The sequence below is a fragment of the Saccopteryx leptura genome, chromosome 4 (genome assembly GCF_036850995.1).
Source record: "Saccopteryx leptura isolate mSacLep1 chromosome 4, mSacLep1_pri_phased_curated, whole genome shotgun sequence".
Classification (NCBI taxonomy): Eukaryota; Metazoa; Chordata; class Mammalia; order Chiroptera; family Emballonuridae; genus Saccopteryx; species Saccopteryx leptura.
In genome coordinates, this window is record NC_089506.1 from 124,370,926 (window position 1) to 124,392,069 (window position 21,144).

Below are 21,144 nucleotides of genomic sequence, written 5' to 3' on the forward strand. Positions count from 1 at the left end.
AGCGCAGCCCTCTTTCACCTGCGCCCCTTCTGCTCCTCGCCTCCCCTTCCCTCCCTCCAGAAGCCCCCCAGTCCCTGTCCAGGCTCAAGTGCCTCTCTGGTCCATGTGCCCCTCCCTGTGGGCTCCCCCAGGTGGAAACGTATGCACACAGCAGCTCTGAGGAGTGTGCTGGGCATAAGGTGGGCTCACCACTCAGAGGAAAGGCCCACAGGGTATGGAGGCAGGAAAGCAGCAGCAACATCCCTCTGCAGAAGACAGGAGGGATCTAAGTGGTGCTAGCCTCTCCTGCTCCAATGGAATTAGCAAGGAGCAGGATTGTTGGGGACATGGGCCCCATAGACAACTCCTTCTGCTCAGGCACCTGTGGAGCAGCTTGGGGAGGCTGTGGACTGGAGCTGAGATATGAGCGCCCACCTCCTTCCTTCCCCCCCCCCCCCCAGGAGGCCAGTTCCTGGTGAGAAGCCCAACACAACCGACTAACCAGTGCTGCAGTCCCACAGACCTGCCTTCCTGCAGGATTCCTTAAGACAGCTGGGGATAGGACAGGGCAGGGTGGGGGCACCAGGCAGCCTGCCTCCAGCCCCAGCAAAGCTACCTGGTCTCCCAAGGCCTGGGGCCAGGGCACACTGAGCAGGCCCCCATCTAGGCTTTGGAACTTGCTTTCTAGAAAGGAAAATATCCTATGGGGTCCTGGTCCTGCCTGGAATTCAGCAGTCTTGGGTCCCTTTTATGACTTGGTTGGAAGCCACAGAAGTCTAGAGCCATCACTGGGACCCTTTCTGGTGGGCTGTCCCCTCTGACTGAAGCCATCATTAACCAGTGGTTGGGGGCCCAGCAGCCCACTCTAAAGCAGATCTGGTCTGTGGGTCACTGTCAGGCACGTGCTGAGGGCGGGGTTTGTGCAGAGACCTGGGAGCCCAGGCCAGGCTGGTGAGCCAGCAGCTGTGTGTCAGGCCCTGGGCCCACTCTGGAGCTGTCCTGGGGGCTACGCTCCAGCCCAGAGGACCAAGGGGAAGGGTCGTGGCAGCTGTGTCAGGCCCTGGGCCCACTCTGGAGCTGCCCTGGAGGCTACGCTCCAGCCCAGAGGACCAAGGGGAAGGGTCGTGGCAGCTGTGTCAGGCCCTGGGCCCACTCTGGAGCTGCCCTGGGGGCTACGCTCCAGCCCAGAGGACCAAGGGGAAGGGTCGTGGCAGCTGTGTCAGGCCCTGGGCCCACTCTGGAGCTGCCCTGGAGGCTACGCTCCAGCCCAGAGGACCAAGGGGAAGGGTCGTGGTGAGCAGTCCCACTCTGGACCCAGGACGGTCCCATCAGTAAGCCTCTCAAATCTACAGAATCCTTGACCCCTGGGTGGGGGAGGGGAGCTGCAGAAGTTGGGGGGGAGCTGCAGGCTAAAAGTGAGGGGTACCTACTCCCAGCCTTATTGTGCTGTCCCACTTGTGGGCACCTGAAGAAATAGCTGTGAGGGCAGCACTTCTTTCTGCCTCCCCTAACCTGAGTCCGGTTCCTGAGCCTCACCCACCCTGCAAGACTACCCCTGCCCCACCAACAGCTGTGAGGTGTGCATTCCAGGCAAAATCTGAGAGAGTGAGGTTCTTTATCCGAACCCCACATCCCCACAAAGCCAACTGTTCACTGCCCGTGAGACACCTCTACCCCAACTCCCTGTGTAACCAACACCCCGCACCACTCTGTTGCAGGCTGGCCAATTCTGAGACCTAAAAGTTCACTTCTCTTTATCTGCCCAGCTCAGGTGGTCATGTGGCCCAACTGAGCAGTGAGGCCAAACACTGGGGGAAATTCCCATCTAGATTAATCATTTGACAGAACCTGGGGATTTATCAGAAAACAGAGAGAATGCCTGGGCTTTGGAGAAAGACATTTTTGGTAGCCATTTTTTTAAAATTCATTTTAGAGAGGCAGGAGGGAGAGAGAGAGAGAGAAAGGGGGGAGGAGCAGGAAGCATCAACTCCCATATATGCCTTGACCTTGACCGGGCAAGTGCAGGGTTTTTGTTTTTGTTTTTTTGGTGTTTTTTTTTGTACTTTTCTGAAGCTGGAAACGGGGAGACAGTCAGACAGACACTCACACGAGCCTGACCGGGATCCACCTGGCACGCCCACCAGGGGCGATGCTCTGCCCATCTGGGGTGTCGCTCTGTCGCGACCAGAGCCATTCTAGCGCCTGAGGCAGAGGTCACGGAGCCATCCCCAGCGCCCGGGCCATCTTTGCTCCAATGGAGCCTTGGCTGCAGGAGGGGAAGAGAGAGACAGAGAGGAAGGAGAGGGGGAGGGGTGGAGAAGCAGACGGGCGCCTCTCCTGTGTGCCCTGGCCGGGAATCGAACCCGGGACTTCAAGTGCAGGGTTTTGAACCGGCGACCTCAGTGTTCCCAGATCGACACTTTATCCACTGCGCCACCAGAGGTCAGAAAGACATTTCTGGAAGTGGAACTGACCCCCCAAGGACACCTGACCAAATGTCTTGGGGCAAAAGGTACTTTTTCTCTAAAGTTTGCCAATAGGGCAGGAGGTGGGCAGAAAGGGGGGGGGCTGGATACCTGGGACCGGCTTTGGGAGAGCCAGTCTTCTATCCAGCCACCCTTTCTGGTTGGTTTCTGTCTCAGTTGTCACCAAGCACACTTGGATTTTCTTTTTTGGAAGGAAACCGAGCTAAGACAAAAAGCCAAAACTCCCCATCATGTTTGCTTGGACATAGTGAGGGGCCCTGAGGGACAGGCTTCTGCCCACGAAGGTTGAGTGCCACACTGGAGTCTGCAGGGTTCCAGCAGGCGACGTGGACAGGGTTTGAGGTCAGTGCCTCTCGTGTCTCTCCCGATGCTCAGCCCCTTGGCAGTGCCTTTGGGAACAGCTACTTGGTGCTCTCTTCACTAATTTATAAACCCTTGATAACATTTATTACCCTTCAATCTTTTAGTCATTTTGAGTGTCCCTCTCAGAATCCTCTACCTGCCCCCCTGGAGTTGGTGTCCAGCAGACACTGACCACCGTTCTCCAGTGAGCCCAACCCAAAGCTCTGACCTTCCACCCCAGAAGGACTGGTGTGCTACTGTTAGATTTACAAACTGCCAGAGCACTGTGCACACTCATCATTAACTTGTAGCCATTAGGACCCTCGGTGTCTCTCTCTACTGTGTTTATTCATGGCCAGGAATCAATGATCTTTACCAGTAACCTTTACATCTGGTCCTTGGTGAAGCCTTCCCATTTTGTGGAACCGTGTATATCTATTGTTAGTAGAGGGGATTTAGAACCTGCTTCTGCCTGCTCCTCCGAGCCCGGGCACCAGACCACTGCTGCACCCTTATTTCTGCATCCAAACACGCATTTAGAAAGGCAAACCATTCCAATGACTCAGAAGAAACAAGTGCCCTTTTCTGTTCAGATTGCTGATGGCAGAGCAGTGGCATCTGACCTGTCACAGAGACTGCATAGCATATTTGCAAACCACTTTGTCTAAATTATAGTACACGCCCAGGGAGCCTGGCGATCTAGTTTCTCTCATGACATGTAGGGAGGGTGGGGAAGGACTGGATTATTAAGTAGGACTTGCAAAGTGTTCCAATGCCCAAACCTGAGTGTGGCCACGAGGCCACTGGCAGGATCCTCTGGTTTGCAGTGAGGTCACCCTGTGGCCCGGCCACTTGAAGACGACCATGCTCTGTCCTCACAGTTGTTCCTGCCAAGTGTTTCCCAGACCTTGTCAAGCCCTGTGCTCCTCTGTTCAGGAGGCAAATGCCGTGGGGTGAACCGAGCCTGCCCTCAGTCTGCTGTGGGTTCTGTTCTAAGAGGTGGTGCTCCTGAGACAAGGGAGGGGGTGAGAAGGCACTAGTGACCGGGGAGAGGAGTGGTCTGTTTGAGGCCTTTCTTGTGTGTGTACCAGGCCTCTCCATTAGGGCTTGCTAAATGCTTATTGAATGGTGTGTGTGTGTGTGTGTGTGTGTGTGCGCGCGCGCGCGCGCGCCCTTTTGGTCCCAAGATTGTGGATGCCCAAGTGACCTTTCCTGGTGGCTTTGCTCATTGAAGGGTTTGCAGGGTGTATGTAGGCCTGCCTCAGAGAGCCCAGGGACCCGGCGTGCTCTGGCCTCAGTCCCCTGCAGTGGGTCCACAGTGCAATGGCACCAGGCCTCTCCATTAGGGCTTGCTAAACGCTTACTGAACGAATGCACAAGTGAATGATGTGGAATTGGGCTGTGCACAGGACATTCAGTCTTTGAAGTGAACAAGGCCCCTAAAACCTCCTCAGGGGAAGCCCAGACTGTGAGTGATACGGATGGCCGGCCGTCTACACTGCCACGGTCGAGCCATTCCCAGGCCTTTAGGACCACAGGACAGCAGAGGGCAGGCCCTTTCCGGGCCCCACCCTGTGAAGTCTGGCTCTTGGGCCTGCATGGTTGTTTATGAGAACCAGAGCAAAAGCAAACATCCTGACTTGGGCCCCACCCAAGGAACCAGCTGCCTCATGGGTTGGAAAGGCCCTTTTGAGAGGGGCAGGGGCTACTCTCTGGCCCTAGGTGGGGGTCAGAATGGGCCTCATCCCCCTGTGGGACTGTCTTTCAGGGGCCCTTGGTTCACCTGCTGTTTGTTCACAGTGCCCATAGCAGACTGCTGTGGAGGGGGTGATGGTACGGCTCCTGTCCCTGAACGCCAGCCTTTGTCTCTGCCTGTGTCCCTCCATTGGCCATGGCCAGAGCTTCAGACCCCAGGTCAGGGCTGGGCTCAGTGTCCAGGCACGCTGGGGAAGCAGCCTCTCCCACCCCAAATGACAAACTTTCCTTTAAGTGGAGCCACCAGTCACCCTGGGTAACTGATGTCACCTGGGCCAAGGGCCCATCCTGCCCTTCGGTACCTCCCTAGCTAGCCTCCACCCTGTGCACCCACAGAGGGGTGATGAGTCTCTCAGACATCTTAGCCATGGCCAGATAGGTGGAAGGTAAGAAAGACCCTGCAGAGGTGAAACCCCCAGGGTGTAGCTGTGCACACGCACCCTCTTCCCCTTGCAGGCAAAGGTGTGCAAAGGCCCAGGGAGCCTGCACCGACCACCACACTCCAGTAGAACCAGGGAAAACCTGATACCCTAACCACCTTCCTGTAATCCTGGGGCATGTCTTTGCAGCAGGATCCTGGGTCTCTCAAGGAGCTGATGCCTGAATTCTTCCTCTAACCCCCGCCCCTGACAAAGCCACATATGCACAACTCAGCTTTTCCTGAAGTGGGAGTGCTGGTGTCTAAGCCTTGGTGCTACACTGTGTGTTCCAGTCTCAGGGCCACAGGCTCTTTCCTCTGTTCCATAAATTCTCCATGAACCTCTACATGATGGAGGCAGAGCCTTCTGCCTCCTGGCCTCCCCCCCCCCCCGCAGCCCAAGTGCCCGTTAGCACCATGGACTCCCTGGGAGGAGCCTGCCTGCTACCAGCCAGCCCTGCTGGCTCCCCCAACCCAAAGGACACTGCCGCCCACTAGTTCCATTTGCCCCCCCACACACCCTGGGCCAGCCCTTGCTCTTCTGTGGGGTCCTCTTTGCCTGGCACCAGAACCTGCTACATTTTGATTTAACCCACTGGCCAGTCTCCTGGAGGCGCTCAAGTGCACAGGTTTGTTGCCAACACTTTTTATTTACTTCGCATTGGAATCTGTGAGAGCCAGAAGCATTGTCGGGGTCGTGGCCAGCAGGGGCCACGGTGACCAGTCCAGGCCTGACCAGTGGTGATCATGTTTAAAAAACAAAACAAAATACAGAGAAGGAATCACTTGCTGTGGACATCAGTCATTTCTTGGTACTGGTGGAAATGTCATGAAACTTTCCCTTAAACAAGAAAAACCTGTCCTCTTTAAGCCCAAGATGCTGGAGAGAAGATGGCCATGTGATTTGATCTCCCTTCAAATTTGAAATGTTACCTTCTTTCTTAGAAATTTGGACAGATGTCTGCAGGCTATTTGTAGCCCCACCCCCCACCCATTCTGCTCCTTGGAGGCCCAGGGACCCAGGAGGCCAGGGTCCAAGCTCACGTGGTTTTCACAGTTGAGGGGTGAGACCTTGATCACACATACCACGTCCCTCCTCAAGAGCCTTGCAACCCACATCCACACAGACACACACTTCACAGGGTTGCCAAGGTTCTGGGTCATGGTTGATTCTTTTTCATGGCAAGAAGTCAGGTGGTGTGAGGTGAATTTTACAGAAAAGAGGCACAGAGCGGTACTGCACTGAAGGGAGTCCTTGAGTCCCGAGCAGGACACTCTCAGCCAAGGTCTTTGAAGGCCAAGGTCAGTGGTCTCTTCCCTGAGTAGCAGCAGGTGAGGTCCCAAGAACTAGATAAGCCTCTTCATAACAGCTTTCCTCATGTTTGTTTTGTGAAGTAGGGATCACCATTCATTCCACAGGTAAGAAAACTGAGGATCAGGGTGGTGGAAGGCCAGGCATAGGAAGGGTTGGAGGCAGGATAACCACCAGGTACCTGACCCCTAGTTAAGTGTCTTCCTGAAATGCAGGGCTGTTCACCCCCTACAGAGAAACCATCCTGCAGCCTCACAACTTTGGGAGAAATGAGCTGTTTAGTTTGGGGTGGTTACCTCTGAGCCAGGGACAGAATGCTCTCACTCCAAGAGACACCTTGCAGCCTGGATAAGAAACACAGGGCTAATTGATCCTGGGCTGCCTGGTTCTCTAGGGTCTCCAGGGGAAGTGCCCAGCCTCAGGCTGGACCTGTAGGTTCCCTCACTTCCCTGTGCCCCTGGCCCTGGTTGCACCCACGACACCCTGCAGCCTCCCTGCAGGAGGAGGGGAGGTGGGATGGAGGATGGAGGCTTCTCAGGGCATAGCCATGAACAGATTCCCATCACCCAGGAGGCTGCCCTCCTCCAAGTTATTTCTACCAAACTAGAATCAACAAGAGATCCCAGAGGAACCTCACAAAACCATCAGGAGAACCCTTCCTGCCCACCATGGTCCACTGTCATCACCCCGTTCCTATGTCTAGCTGTCAAAGGTTGGAATTGGGTGACCTCTGCCAGCCACTCCCACTTAGCCCCAAGAAAGCCCACATTCCAGATCCATGTTCATCCTGTCCGCTAGCTGCCTGTCCCCACATTCCAGATCCGTGTTCATCCGTCCGCTAGCTGCCTGTCCCCACATCCCAGATCCGTGTTCATCCGTCCGCTAGCTGCCTGTCCCCACATCCCAGATCCGTGTTCATCCGTCCGCTAGCTGCCTGTCCCCACATCCCAGATCCGTGTTCATCCGTCCGCTAGCTGCCTGTCCCCACATTCCAGATCCGTGTTCATCCGTCCGCTAGCTGCCTGTCCCCACATTCCAGATCCGTGTTCATCCTGTCCGCTAGCTGCCTGTCCCCACATTCCAGATCCATGTTCATCCTGTCCGCTAGCTGCCTGTCCCCACATTCCAGATCCATGTTCATCCTGTCCGCTAGCTGCCTGTCCCCCAAAGGGCAGCAGGCAGGGCTCTTACAGAAAACTCGGAGGACACATGGGTGAAGTCCTGGATTCAATAACCTCCATTCTGATGCTTGTCCAATCGGGACACTATGGGGCTGCCTGCTGACAGCATCCAGACCGTGGCTGCCCTTCTGGACTGCTGACCATCCCCCCTTCCCCAAATGGCTCAGGGACACTGATTCCCATGATTGTGAGTTCCAAGTCACCCTGGTTGCACTTGTGTCCAGAATCTTATGGAATAGCCCTGTTCCCCTCTAAGCCTTGAATGAACATACAAGGCTCCCTGTTCCAGCCCAGATCACTGAGTGCCAGTTAAGACCCCAACCCAAGCACCTGTGTGTCTCCCCCACCCTCTAGCCCTCCCAGGCTAGGAGCCCCACCACAGTTCCCCTTCCAAGCCAGCATGTGTGCATCAAAGGTTCCTTCTCTTTCCAGTGGCCAGGTGACATCCTGTAAGGTCGGCACATTCGTGTGGGGAAACTCAGGTATGTGTGTGCACACACACCGGCCAGTAACATTGTCATTAAAATAATCGGTTAAATAAGCAGCAATGAGGACCGTGGCATGGGCTGATCACCCCCTATTTGCACATTCTGGTGGTGGGAAGGCTGGAAGTCTAATGACTGAATTATCACCCTAATGCCTTGTGCTGGGAATAATCCCAGGCAACAGCTGCCTCGGGGTTTCTGGCTGGTTTCCTCTAATTGCATCCAGTTTAAGGGATCTGGGCAAAGGGGGGGGGGCTTCTCCAGCACTCAGAGCAGGGTGTTCCCCCCACCCATCCCCACCCCCGAGCCCACACAGCCAGGGCTTCGGGGCTCCTGGTTGCCCCAGGAGACAATCTCACAGGGCCCAGGCCAGCTCTCAGGGATGTGGGTGGGAGCACAGAGGGCAGCGTAGCACTTGGTTCAGGGTTTTGGGGAGCTGTGGGAGCCAGAAGATTCAGGATAAATGCTTTGTACCAGGACCCTCCAAATGCAGGGATCTTGGACACCCCCCAGCGGCCCAAAGTATTGCAGAACAATGCACGACTCTGCCACTACAGCCTGGGGTGGGGGTTCCTCTTCCACTCTCGGGCACTCCCTGCCTCTCAGGGAAGTCACGCCCCTGCTGGGTAAGGTGTGTTCCAAAACACTGTTATTTGGGCCAAGACTTCCTGGTGGTGATGAGACTGTACCAACTGCCCAGTCACCATGCAGCTCCTCTCACTACAGAGACAGACAGTCCTTTCCCACCCCTTGATGCTGAGTCTGGTCATGTGACTTGCTTTGGCGAACAGGATGTCCGCAGGTATGACTTCTGCCAAGGTTTAAACAGGTGTCTGGAGCCTTTCTGCTTCTACACCCTTTCCCTGGCTAGGGCTAACCTGCAGGAGAGGTGCAGTGACATGAAGCAGTGCCAATTCCAACCTCCACCCAGGTGAACACCCCCTTGGGACTTAACAGCAGGTTGACCCCCCAACATGGGAGCAAAGCCAACCAAGGCCACAACTGCCGAGCTTAAATTGCTGGCCCTCAGGCTCGCATGTGGAACAAGTGCATGCAGTTTGGGGCCACCAAGTTTTGGGGTTGTTATGCAGCATCACAGTGACAATGGGTAACTGACATACCTGTTCATGGGGACCTGGTTTCTAGAGGAGGGTCAGTGTAAAACGTGGTTAACGTAAGACAGTTTTATAGTGGACCAGGAACCAACACAGAAAAGCAACCCTCTTTTCCCAAAGCAAAGTGGATGTGAAGACTACCCCACTCAGCTGGGGCCCATGCTGCTGGACCGTCGTGGTCAGCACCCCAAGATCTGGGCATAGATGGGGCTCCACGATGATCTCCCCAAGAGGCTCTTGGACAGGAGGGCCGGGAACTTGGACTTGCTAGTCTCAGTCACCTTGCCTGTTGGAGGACTTGGGCTCAGGGAGCAAAGAGAATCTGAGGAGAGGAGGCTGCTCACTTCTTCCTTCCTGTTGATAAACATCTTTCTAAATATTTAAATGGATAGCACCCCCAGCAGTTGTCAGCTCCATCCAGGGAGAAATGCTGAGTAGAAAGAAACCCTCAGTTGGGGCTGTGCCTCAACCCTCACACTTCATGGGGTCTCCTCCCCTGAAGAACGTGCTGGAGAACTGCAGCATCCTCACTCCCACCAGTCTAAGTGGCTTCCTGCACAAACTGCTGGGAGGACTCCGCCTACCCTGGTCTGTCCACCTCTAAATCCCAAGGAGCAAGCAATTTAAAATGTTTTGGAGGAGGGAGAGGGTGTTGGGAAGGCCTGATTCCTACCAGAAAGCAGAGGTGCCCTGAGTGCTGGCTCCTTTCTTGCGGTCGCTCTTACATCCAAACACCTAGCTGTTTTCAAGTGCCTTTGTCTTGCTGGGTAAGTTAATGTACTATCATTTCCTTCAGACATTGCCAACTCTGTCCAGAGGGTTTTGTGTGCATGTGCATGCACACATGACACTAATTGATGCATTTGGTGACATTAACCTTAATGCCAAAGGATTTCATGCAGAAATCCCCCAACTCAGGGAGAAAGCCAGCATGTCTCCAATACCTCATGGCTCAGGCTCGTGGGCAGGCAGTTACCTTCACATATCAGGGGTGTAAAATGTTTATACAGACACTGGGAAAGCCCCTAATTTCTCAACCTCCACCCCAATGATTACACCTCTCTATCCTGAAATCAGTGGGATATTATTTTTAGAGGGGAGGGGGTGACAAATATCTTCACGTCAGAGTTGCCACTGTGGTCGGAGAAGCTGCAAGGGGTAGTTGGCTTGCTCAGAGTGCTGCCTGATAAGTGGGGTGTCCTGCTTGCAAAGAAGTCTCTGCGTGGGGACCCCCCTTCTGTTCTGCATCCCCAGGCGTTGGTGGGTAAACTAGACCTTCTTTTCCTGCCCCCGCCCTTTCCATTGCCTGGCAATGCCCTGCGTTTGCGAACACAGCTGGAGGAAACCCTGGGCCTCGTTGAGATGCATCAGAGCAAGGTGACATGACACAAGAAGCCAGCAAGCCTGCGGCTCTAGGTGCAGGGGTTGTGTCTTCTGGTCCTATTGTTTGGGGAGCGGACTTTCCTCTGGGCGGCTGGCAAGACTTCCTTCTCTTACCTTCAGACTCTGCTTTCGTGGTTAATATGAAAATGTTCCCTCATGTCGCCTAAAGTATTTTCCTTATGTTTCAACCACCCTGTCCTGTCCACGCTCATCCCCACCCCCTCCCATGCCCTCATGACCTGGTGAGGTCCCCTCAACAGTGTAGGGAGCCTGACCTATCTGTGGAAACCAAAGCCTTCCTGAGGTGTCTTTGGGCCCTTCTTGCATTCTCGGGGGGGCTTGGGCGAAGGCATCTCCACCATGCCCCCATAGGGACAGCTCTCCGACCCCGGGTGGTGGCCTGTGCACTCCACTGCAGGTATGTAACCGCTGTCCCACATGCCAGTCCCACACAGCTTACACAGGTCATGCAGGCTGCAGGGGATCCGGGGCAGGAGGCGGAACTGATACAGCAAACTCCTCGCCTGCAGAGAGAGGATGGGAGGTGAGGAGGGGCAGGGGACAGCAGTAGCCAAAGAGCACCAGCAGCAATGGCCAACACCTGGGGCTGACCATGTGCCAGGCTGAGTCGAGGGCTCTGCCTGCAGTATCCCATTCAACACTACCATGGAGGGACCCTTGGTCCAGTTGCAGCGACAGGAACCACGGGGTTCTTGGAGCCATCTTCATACATGGCTCCAGACAAAGAAGGCTCCCCAAATAGCCTGCATTTCCTGAGCCCTCACTTGGCCCCCACATGATGCTCTGGGGCTCTGCCTGCCCCACCACTCCACCTTGCAGCCCCAGTCTGTTTCCAGCTTAAAGCCCTCTTCCTATGCCCTGACCACGGACCCAGAGGAAGACTTCTAGGAAACTTTAAGAAGCAGGAGTCCGGGAAGTGGAATGGCAAAGCTCACGATCCACTTTTATTCCGCTGAGCCTGGGTGAGAAGTAGCCACTCTCCCCACAAGCCTCCTTCTATTTTCCTGGCTCTGGGCTGTGAGTGAGGTGCCCCAAGGTGGGGAACTTGTCTAACAACCCCGGTGATTTGTTCAGTCTGCATGGTGAGAGAGGCTCTTGTGTCATGGCCTCATGGCGATGGGGCTTTAAGGAACCTGCAGCCTGGTTCAGGCAGTGGCCATAGCTCCTACCCAGCTGGCCTTGGTGGGGAGCTCCCAGCACGACCAGTGGGGGTGGGGCCTGAGTGGAGGAGGGGGCTCTGCATGCAGGGGAGGAGCTTTGCACATGGGTGGGGCTCTACACATGGTGGGCATGGCTCTATAAGTGGAGGACAAGGCACTCACCTTTCTGAGTACCAGTTCCCCATTCATGTGCATGGCCAAGTTTCCAAAGTGCAGGAGCATCTGGTCGGTGGCCAGCTGCTGCTCAATGACGTCATCCCCGTAGATGGCCATGATGGCCACACAGATGAAAAGGTGGAAATAATCTGTCTGGGGAGTGTGGAGAGCGGGGTTCAGATAAGGCCCCTGACCCAGCCCAGGGCCCTGCGTGCAGGTGGAGGCTGAGGCAGCGGGCAGGGGAGGATGTCTGGGTGGGTTAGAGGCCCTGGGCAAGCCACTCCACATCTTTTGTCCTCAGTTTGCCTACCCGCAAGGGCCAATGTCAGCACCTATAATAGTCTCCACAGGCTGCTATGACACCCAAAGGGAGGATGTTGATGCTGGCTGCCACAGCTGCTGGTACTCTTAGGGAAGCCCTTGAGGTGCTCTCTGTCTGGGAGGCAAAGAGCATACTTCACCTGAAGACTGGCCAGTGCTCCTTCTGATGCCTTGTTGGTGAAAGTCTTGAGATACAGTGGGTGCAAAAGGCTGGGTCAGAACACACACCGGCAGCTTGTGGCACATACCAGTGAGAAGGAACCTCCTGGTAGCTGCCCACTGCTCAGTGCCTTTCTACCTCCAGGCAGAACATCCCACTCCTGCCCTAGAGATGACTCTTAAGTTTTTGCTAGAAGGTGGGAAGAAAAGCGTGACGGAGTGAGCATGGCAACCCCCCGAAAGTCCCCACAGAGTGGCAACACCTGGCCCGCAGCAAGGAAGCCAGAACTTGGTTCTGACCTTGGTACATCCTGTTCACTCTCCTACCCGGATGCTCTGAAGGCACGTGGACTTTGATCCAGACGCATTTCCGGGAGCAGGGGAAGGACAGGGAGCACCAGGAAGCCCGTGTTTAGTCTCCTAATGTTGACTACCCAGCCTGATGGAACCATGTTTCCACACTGGGCTGGGCGCAGCCCACAGTGTGCACAGATGTGAGGGAAGCAAATGGCCCGTGCCCCACCTGCCCTGGAAAGGAGACGCCCCTGGCTGCAGGGCCCACACTGCCAGCCCCTTCCTTCGAACTACCCTGGAATGGTCTTGTTTGGGCTCAGGACGCTCCTTCCATGGCAACTCTGGCTGGGGCAGGAAGGCAGCACAGGGGTTCTAGGAAGGGGGGTCCCCAGCTCCTCTCAGAGAGGACAGTGGGAAGGAAAGGGTGTCTCACATCCTAAAGTGGGCTGGACAGGAGTACAGGACTAATTTCAGTTCCCGGGACACGGCCCAGGCAGTCCAGACGCCGCAGGCAAACTAGTGTTAAGTGGATAAAACAGAGCCTTTCTCACTCAGGGGTCACCTTAAAAAGTAAAGGCACCACCTGGTAGTGCCCTCCACCCAGAGCTCACTGCTGATAAATTTGCATCCCCAAACTACCATCACCCCCCACAAACACACACACCTGTTATTTGACCAAGGGGAAGCTGAATGTGGCTAAATTTAGCCTGAAGTCGGGAAATGACGTGAACTTGATTTATGGACCTCAAGCCAAGAGAGATGTCCAAATAGGCTGCCCCCGAGAATTCTTTTTAAGAGATCACAGTACCTGGTCCTGGCTGGTTGGCTCAGTGGTAGAGCGTCAGCCTGGCGTGCAGGAGTCTCGGATTCGATTCCCGGCCAGGGCACATAGGAGAAGCGCCCATCTGCTTCTCCACCCCTCCCCCTCTCCTTCCTCTCTGTCTCTCTCTTCCCCTCCTGCAGCCAAGGCTTCACTGGAGCAAAGTTTGCCAGGGCGCTGAGGATGGCTCTGTGGCCTCTGCCTCAGGCGCTAGAATGGCTTTGATTGCGGCAGAGCGACGCCCCAGATGGGCAGAGCATCGCCCCCTGATGGGCATGCCGGGTGGATCCCAGTCGGGCGCATGCAGGAGTCTGTCTGACTGCCTCCCCGTTTCTAGCTTCGGAAAAATACAAAAAAAAAAACAAAAACAACAAAAAAAAGAGATCACAGTAGCAAAGTCACCATGAGAAAAGGCGTCATCTGTTGGGTGATGTTCAGGGTGCACTTTTAACATTAGCCTACACATGATGCAATGAAGGTGGCCGAGTTGCTGCTAGGGACACACATGTTATGAGGCCTTGCAAAGCAGACGCAGTCAGAAAACATATGTTGCAGTGTTTCGGACCGTGCACGCCAGTGCTTGTCCTCATGGGCAGACATTTCCTCCCAAACATGCGCGTGGGGCTCGGGGTGTCCCCGCCCAGCGTGTGGTCTGTGGAAAGAAGATGCTTGGGTTGCCGCAGCGAGAATGGGTCTGTGGAAAGGGTCCTGGCCACCTCCCAATGTGTCAATCCTGTTTTGTTTTGTTTTGAATTTATTTTTCCCAACATTTATTTTATTATTGTTACTTTAAAAAAAAAACCTTTTTCCCATTAATTTGAGAGAGAGGGAGAGAAAGGGGGGAAGGGAAATAGAGCCGGAGAGAGAGAAGCATCGACTCTTTGTTCCAGTTAGTCGTTCTACTTACTTGTGCACTCATCGATTGCTTCTCGTATGGGCCCTGACTGGGATCAAACCCACAGCCTTCGCATGCTGGGATGATGCTTTATCCACTGAGCTGCCTGGCCAGGGCAATCCTGTTTTGTTTGTTTATTTTTTAAAGCTTGTGGAGTCAAAGAGACTTGCCCCTCCTTTACTATCACCAGCTTGGGGCTCATTTGGGTGTAAAAGCCATGTGACAGCACTGCTCTCTCAGGGAGAGTTGCTGAGGAGAAGCTAATCACAGTGTACGGCAAGGGGAAATCGACATGACCGGGAAGGGATGGCGGGATGGTCCTGGGCTCTCTGGAGGAGGCGCGGGGTCTCGGCCTATTCCCTGAGCCATCCCAAGGGGAGAAGATGGGTGGGCACTGGTTCACGTGGGCACCAGCCTCCCAGGCTGCAATGGGCCTGCCTGGCCCTGGAAATGTCTTTCACACTGATTGGTTGTGACAGGAGCGAGCTCAGCCCCAGAAGGTGGTAATGAACGCAGTCAGTGGGCAATTTGCATCGATTTCAGTTCCTTGGGAAGCAAGTTGCAGGTCTGAAGCCAGCCACATGGGACAGAAGGCGGTGGTAGCGTGAGGGGCTGACCTGAGGCTAGTGGGGGAGCCGCGGGTTTCAGAGGAGGGGGGCTCCCAGAGGAAGTCCTGCCCTCCTGGAAGACAGGGTGCAGCATCACGACTGCTGCTCCAGGACAAGCGCTGACCAGCCCTCCCCGGCTCACCTGGTAGTGGGCCCAGCAGGCCTCCCAGATCCGCAGAGCCTCCGCCTCGGGGAACTCCCGCTTGAAGCAGAGCAGCAGCCAGCGGTGGCAGAAGAGCATCTGCAGGCCGTCCTCACCCAGGGAGACCAGGTGCTGGTAGAAGCGCAGGTGCATCAGCCGTAGCAGCTCCCGTAGATACAGCTGGGGTAAGGCAGGGCCAGTTAGTTCCCCAGCCCATGCTGGCCTGCCACCTGGCCCAGGAGCCCACTACCACCAGGGATCTGAAACATACACGTTCCGCATACAAGGTCACTCTATGCTATGTGCCTGTACCTGCTTATTTCATTCTATTGCTGGACTCTGACCTACACCTGTCTTTGCCAGTTTATCCCAGACTTGAGACTATTCCGGAGGCCATGGTGTGGCCCAAGGCAGGTTGAGCATAGTACCCCGCTGTGGATGGGAGTCCAAAGGCAGCTCTGTGTTGAGAAAACTCCCTGGGCCTCAGTAACCAGATGGGGCTTTTTCTGACACCCCCTACATCCTCTGAACCCCAAGTCTACCTTCTTCTCAGATTTGGAAACCAGATTTGGAGCTGACACTGAGCAGGGAGGGTGCAGTTCTGAGCCCCAGGACGCTCGCTTCCTGCACTTAAAGTCACCCCAGTGACATGGGACAAAATCGAGGCTATTTGCGGCTGCCCTTGGTTCAGGCTGCTGACTTCATCAGCACCATTGAAAAAATCAATCTCCAGCAGCTAATGAGTCACAGGGCCACATGCTTTGCGAGCACATCAGGGGCGAGTGGTGTCAGACCCTGTAATTGCCTCCCCAGGTACCACAGAAACTTGACATCACATAGAAGTGGAGAGTGAGGCAGGCTCGGCTGGGATCACATGCTCCCAAGATCACAGCTGGGGGATTCTGGGGCAGGGGCTCAGTGACTCACAGGCCCCTTCCCATACAAGCAGCCCTTTGTTCCTGCTTGAGACAGGAATGGGGCACACGGGCCCCTTGTAGGAATTGATTCTGCAGGTCCTTCCCACCATCCACTTTCTCCATCCTGCGGCCCACAGCAGGGTCAAGTCCGTGCATGTGGCTGACCCCTCCCTCACAGATGTCCCCCAGCCCCTCTGCACAGATGCCTCTCACCATCTAATCCACACCTCCCTTTTTTCTGGCAGCCTTTTTTCAAATCCTCTGCTGTGTTCTCCTCTCTCATCTGCAGAATTCAGCAGCCCCCTAACGGTTGCTGTAAAGGACATGCTCCTTGCTGTGGCATTCAAGGCCTTTATTGCACACAACACATGTAATCTAACATGACTGGGCTGTGCAAGGTCACTTCCCAGAACACACTGGTCAGCCAAGTCTTGGCAGTGTACAGGGCCTGACCTTGTGCAGTGGAGTCTGTTCCATCTGCCTTACTTCTCATCCATATCGTCCCCTCAACCCCCAGCATCCTCCTCTCTGTCAGCTCTTTCCAGGACTGGGGAGTCCAGACCACATCCCAGAGCCCAGCACCTGGCAGGTACCTGGAACCCCCAGGTGCCCTAGTGCCCTCTCCAGCTTTGCCCACCTCCCTGTCCCCCAACATTTAGTGCTGCCTGGCCTAGGTGTAGGTTACAGGAGGATGTGGAAGGAGGAGTGCTGGCTGGGCACTACAGGGAAGGCATGGATGCCCTTGGGGGACTGTGACTACTGCCGAGTGGGCCTCAGGGTGGATTCAGGAGCCCCTCACTCCTTATCCCCACTCAAGAACCCTGGCTGTGTTGGACCCGGCAGGGAGCAGCACAGATGCACCTGAGCACTCGTTCTATAAAGCTCAGGGTCAGGTGTGGTGGGGCTCCCGCCTTCCCTGCCCAGCTGTGGAGACTAGGCTGGGAGACCACGTGCATGCAGGAGGTGAGGCCACAGGGAGGGCCCTGTGCAGCCCAGCCTCTGTACCTGCAGTGATTGTAGGGTGGGGATGAAAGAATGCATCCTGGGACCCAGGAGCAGCATGTGGCTCTGCCCCAGAGGCCCCAGGCTATGCCTCCTATACCCATTAGCAATGCCCACCCTGGTTTTTTTGCTGACCCACAGCAGCCAGCTAACAGGCAGCCACCAAGACCTCTCCACACACATCCCCAAGCCTCACCAGCTGCTTCTCCATGTCCTCATCCCGAGGAAAACTGACGAAGATTGTATTCTGCATCAAACCCACAAAGCACCAGAAGGTATCTGATTCATCTAAGACCTCGGCCAGGATGGGCGCCACCAGGTCCGACATGCCCTGGGAGTAGCTGACGGCTGGGTTGTACACCGCGTAGTTCAACAGGATCCTCCTGGCGATATGGTCCAGAGATCAGGCAGGTCAGTGAGGGTGGCCGAGACATACCTACCCTTTCTACCCTAACAGTGACATGCCACCCGGGGCCAGTAGAAGCCCAGGCTGGAGACCTCAGGCTGCCTGAACCACTGTCCTTCGCCTCAATGCCAGGGGGAAGCAGGCAGTGTGGGGACCGTCCCCAGAGCCTTGGCAAAGGTAATGGCCGGCAGGTAGCCATTCATAGGCCTTGAGTGTGCGGGAAGGAGGAATGTGGGTCTGATTTTCTTAATGGTAGGCTGCCTATGACAAAGGGCTGGTTCGCAGGGACATTTTTATGGGCTGCTAATTTTGTGCAATTATTTGCCAGGCAGCAGCCGAATGTCAAAGATGCCAGCCCCAGGGCTGGGCATGGCTTCATCACCTGGAGGGCCACCCATGGGAGACAGACACTCCAGGAGGCTCAGCCATGGTTCGTGTGAGCCAAGCAAGGCCTGGGTGGATGCCCAGGGGATGATGGTTTTGTTGGCACCCTTGGGAGAGACCTGCAGGCTTCCCAGGGACACCGTGACCATAGGGGCTGAGTGCAGTCGGCTAAAACCACTCGTGGAATTATTGTATGAACCTGGAAGACAGACCCCCACCTTCTAGGAGGCACAGCTGCTCCTCCACTTCCCAGAAGGTCACCTGAGGCCAGAGGGGCAAGGCGGGTAGATACCTCATGCTCTCCACATTCGGATTGCCTTCGCCTCGGAAAAACTGGTTGCTTCGATCTGTCCGGACCACATCCTTGTCCACGGTGAACTGCACGTTTCGCCAGAATGCTCTGTGCTCCTCAGGACTCATGGAGAGCCTGGTGCAGAGCAGGGAGCCCAGCAGAGGTCAGCGAGGGCCATGCGCATTTCATCCCTCCCAACCCCTGACCCCGATGGGAACTGGGGACCCTCCAGCTCCCCACTGACTTAGGGGGTGGGCATCCCTAAGATGTCCCCCAGCATACACCCAGCCTAACTGGAGGAGAGCTGTCTGCAGCCCTGGCATCCACCAGACCTAGGTGGACATCCGCTGTCCTGGCTTCCATCGGCCCCTGAGGACCCGCGGCCACCCCAGAGCCTAGTTAAGTCTGTTGGAAAAGAATTCTAAAACATGTGGGCTAAAAGGCGCCTGGGACGATGACCGCACTCCGCTGGGGAAGGCCATTGTCGGAAGAGGTGGGTTACAGAACAGATGACTAAGGCCAACGCACACCTCCCACCGCCCTTTCCAGCGCCCTCCCTCTGGACTCGGGAAGCTACCTCCGCTGCTGGATCTCCGTATATTCCTTGCGCTTCTGTGTGCGCAGCGCCTCCCTCTCCTCCGACGTGGACTCGTGGCTGTAGTAACGCAGCAGGAAGGGCCAGACCTCCCCCCGGATCGACACGTCAATACCGCCGAAGAAAATGGCCTGGAGGAAGAGGAAGAGGCAGCAGTTGGGGTGGGGCCAACGCAGGGCCGCACCGAGCACCTCCAGGTACCCCCCCTCCCCAGGCCCCCCCCTTCCCCAGGTTCCCCCCCCCCCAGGTCCCCAGGTACTTGGGTTTCGGTGGATGGCTGCGCCTTCTGACAACTGATTCCTAGATTCAGGGGGCGCAATTTGCACTTGTTTGGAAGGAGAAAGTGCCGGCCTTCTATTCCGGGCTCATTAAAACGTCAATGCCCCATGTCCCATGTCCCTGCCCCTACACCGCCTCCGGGGCGGCGCTCGGAGGAGCATGTGGTTCTCACGTCACGTCACGGCCTAATCCCCGGGTGTGGACGTGCTGCAGGGCACCGTGCGCTCTTTCAGATGAGCGGGCGCGGTACTCCCAAGCTCCACGAGAGTGGCTCTGATTGCGGCGCCCCCGCGTGTTCGAGCGGCTCCGCCCGCGATGGGGGGGAGGCCACCCCGGCCCTGGCTCTTTCCCGCGTCAGCCTCACCTTGCGCAGCTTGTACTCTTCCTCCACCTGGCCCAGCTCGTTCAAGTGGCCCAGCCAGGCGGACACGTCTAGCCTGCGGTACATGCTCTCCTCCGGGTGCGTCTCGCGGGAGGGCAGTTTGGGTCGCCGGATGGAGAATTTCATGCATGTCTTCTCGTCGGCGACCTGCTGGACAGGAGAGAAGCGGCGAGGTCAGTGTCCATCCACGGGAGTCGAAGCCAGCGATGATCTTCCGGGGAATGGAAAAGACTTCCCCTCTCTTCCAAAGGGAGGGTCGCTTCACCTCTGCGTACACACCCCAAAGTGGCAACTGTAATGAGATGCAATTAAAATGAAAATACCTTAATCTTCACGTCGGTTTTCCTGGCCTGGGCTCTGTGGCTGGCTCCCACCGGACCTGCTGCCTCCGGGGGCCCCCCACCCTGCCGCCAACCCCCTCCTCCCCACCCCCCCATCCCCGCTCTCCCTCGGACCCCCAGCCGCAAAATGGAATTAATGCCTCGTTGGGCCCAACTTCCCTCTGCCTCTGCCAGAAGGGCCTGCAGTAAATTACATGTGATTGGCCACATACAAAGGGATTGCTGTTTAGCGAGCAGGGAGCCTGCCTGTCACAGGCAGTCACGAATCCAGGGCAAAACTGCAGCTGACATTTAATTCAAAAATCAAAGGTTGTTCAATGTGTGTGGGGGGGTAGGTGGGGGGGGGGGCCCACGCTACTGTAATAAGGCGAGCCAGCAGGAGGCTCCGTGGGAAGGAAAGGGGTTTTAAAGTCAGCCCCGTTTCTAATAAGCATATACAGTATCTTAAGCAGCTAATTAAAGAGCGCTCATTACATTTGTATGTAGATTGAGCAAAATATGGCAAGAAGACCTTGTCAAAACATGACTTTTCGAGTGCAGAGCAGTGACTTTACAGAAGCCCTGGGCACTTGTTTCCAAGCCAGAGTCGCTGCCCTATCAGCCACCAGCAACCATGGTCACAGCCCCGCAGGCCCTGGGTGAGGGAAAGAGAGATGTGCAGGGGAGACCTGGACCCTGATGGAGGCCGGCAGGAGGCTCAGCAGCCAGGTGTCTCCCAGGGGCTCCTCCACTCGGCCACTACCTGGTCTTTGAGGTGGGTCTCCGCACAGTACTTCCACTGCTGAAACACATCCGCCAGCTTGTCCAGGCCACCGTGGTGGAAGTGGAAAACTTTGTACTGGCTCTCCCGGCTGGCGACGACCAGCTGGCCGCTGGTGCAGGCCTCATCGCTGAGTGGCCACCACAGGAGGGGGAGGAAGGGGATGAATATGTAAACAAGGGTTTTTATTTCCAAGTATGTATAATCAGTGGCAGCTATCACTGACCTGGAGGCAGGAAACAGGAAGTCCTTTGGAGTTTAGCTGCTGGCCCAAGAGGGGAACAGAGTTACATCCCAGCAGAAGCCAGCAACCCATTTGCTGAAGAAGGCAAGAGCTAGTTCCCTTCTAGGGAGGCAGGCACATAGGATTGTCCCCATAAACTCCCCAGGAGACTTGCCAGAAAGGCCTTCTGTCCCCACTGTGGACTGCCAGGCAGTATAATCCCTTCTTTCCAGGAGAGTGGGGGTGAGGGGTAGATGCTGTTGGAGAAATCGGATTTTGAGCCCGAGGGGGCAGTGGTCAGAGAGCCATCTCCAGGGTCTTCTCCAGCAGGCGTGGGTGGCACTCTGGAGAACCCTCCTGGGAAAGCACCACATATCCATCCATCAGGGCTACCAGCCCAAACTTTGGTGCCCTTCCAGGAAAGGCTGGAATGTGGCCCTGGGTCTGGGAAACCCCTTGGGTAACACTCCTGCTATTCTTAGCACAGGTCTTTGGTTGGTATCATTTTATGGCTGGGCTACCCTGCCTTTC

At 55.9% G+C, this 21,144-nt stretch overlaps 1 protein-coding gene across 8 annotated transcripts in view; it reads right to left on the reverse strand.

The window, feature by feature from the left end:
* Window positions 1–5,741: 5,741 nt before the first annotated feature.
* TBC1D16 (TBC1 domain family member 16) overlaps window positions 5,742–21,144 on the reverse strand; it is a 72,496-nt gene continuing 57,093 nt past the window's right edge. For 6 of the 8 annotated variants that reach the window (XM_066381449.1, XM_066381453.1, XM_066381450.1 and 3 more), the window contains 8 exons: window positions 20,373–20,520; window positions 19,272–19,439; window positions 18,611–18,759; window positions 18,034–18,168; window positions 17,148–17,334; window positions 15,033–15,212; window positions 11,800–11,946; window positions 5,742–10,980 (listed from right to left, as the gene is read on the reverse strand). In XM_066381449.1, coding sequence (XP_066237546.1) covers window positions 10,732–10,980; window positions 11,800–11,946; window positions 15,033–15,212; window positions 17,148–17,334; window positions 18,034–18,168; window positions 18,611–18,759; window positions 19,272–19,439; window positions 20,373–20,520 — 1,363 coding nt within the window. In that variant the 3' untranslated portion in view covers window positions 5,742–10,731. The remainder of the gene's footprint in view (window positions 10,981–11,799; window positions 11,947–15,032; window positions 15,213–17,147; window positions 17,335–18,033; window positions 18,169–18,610; window positions 18,760–19,271; window positions 19,440–20,372; window positions 20,521–21,144) is intronic. The other 2 variants (XM_066381447.1, XM_066381451.1) reach the window with 2 other exon arrangements.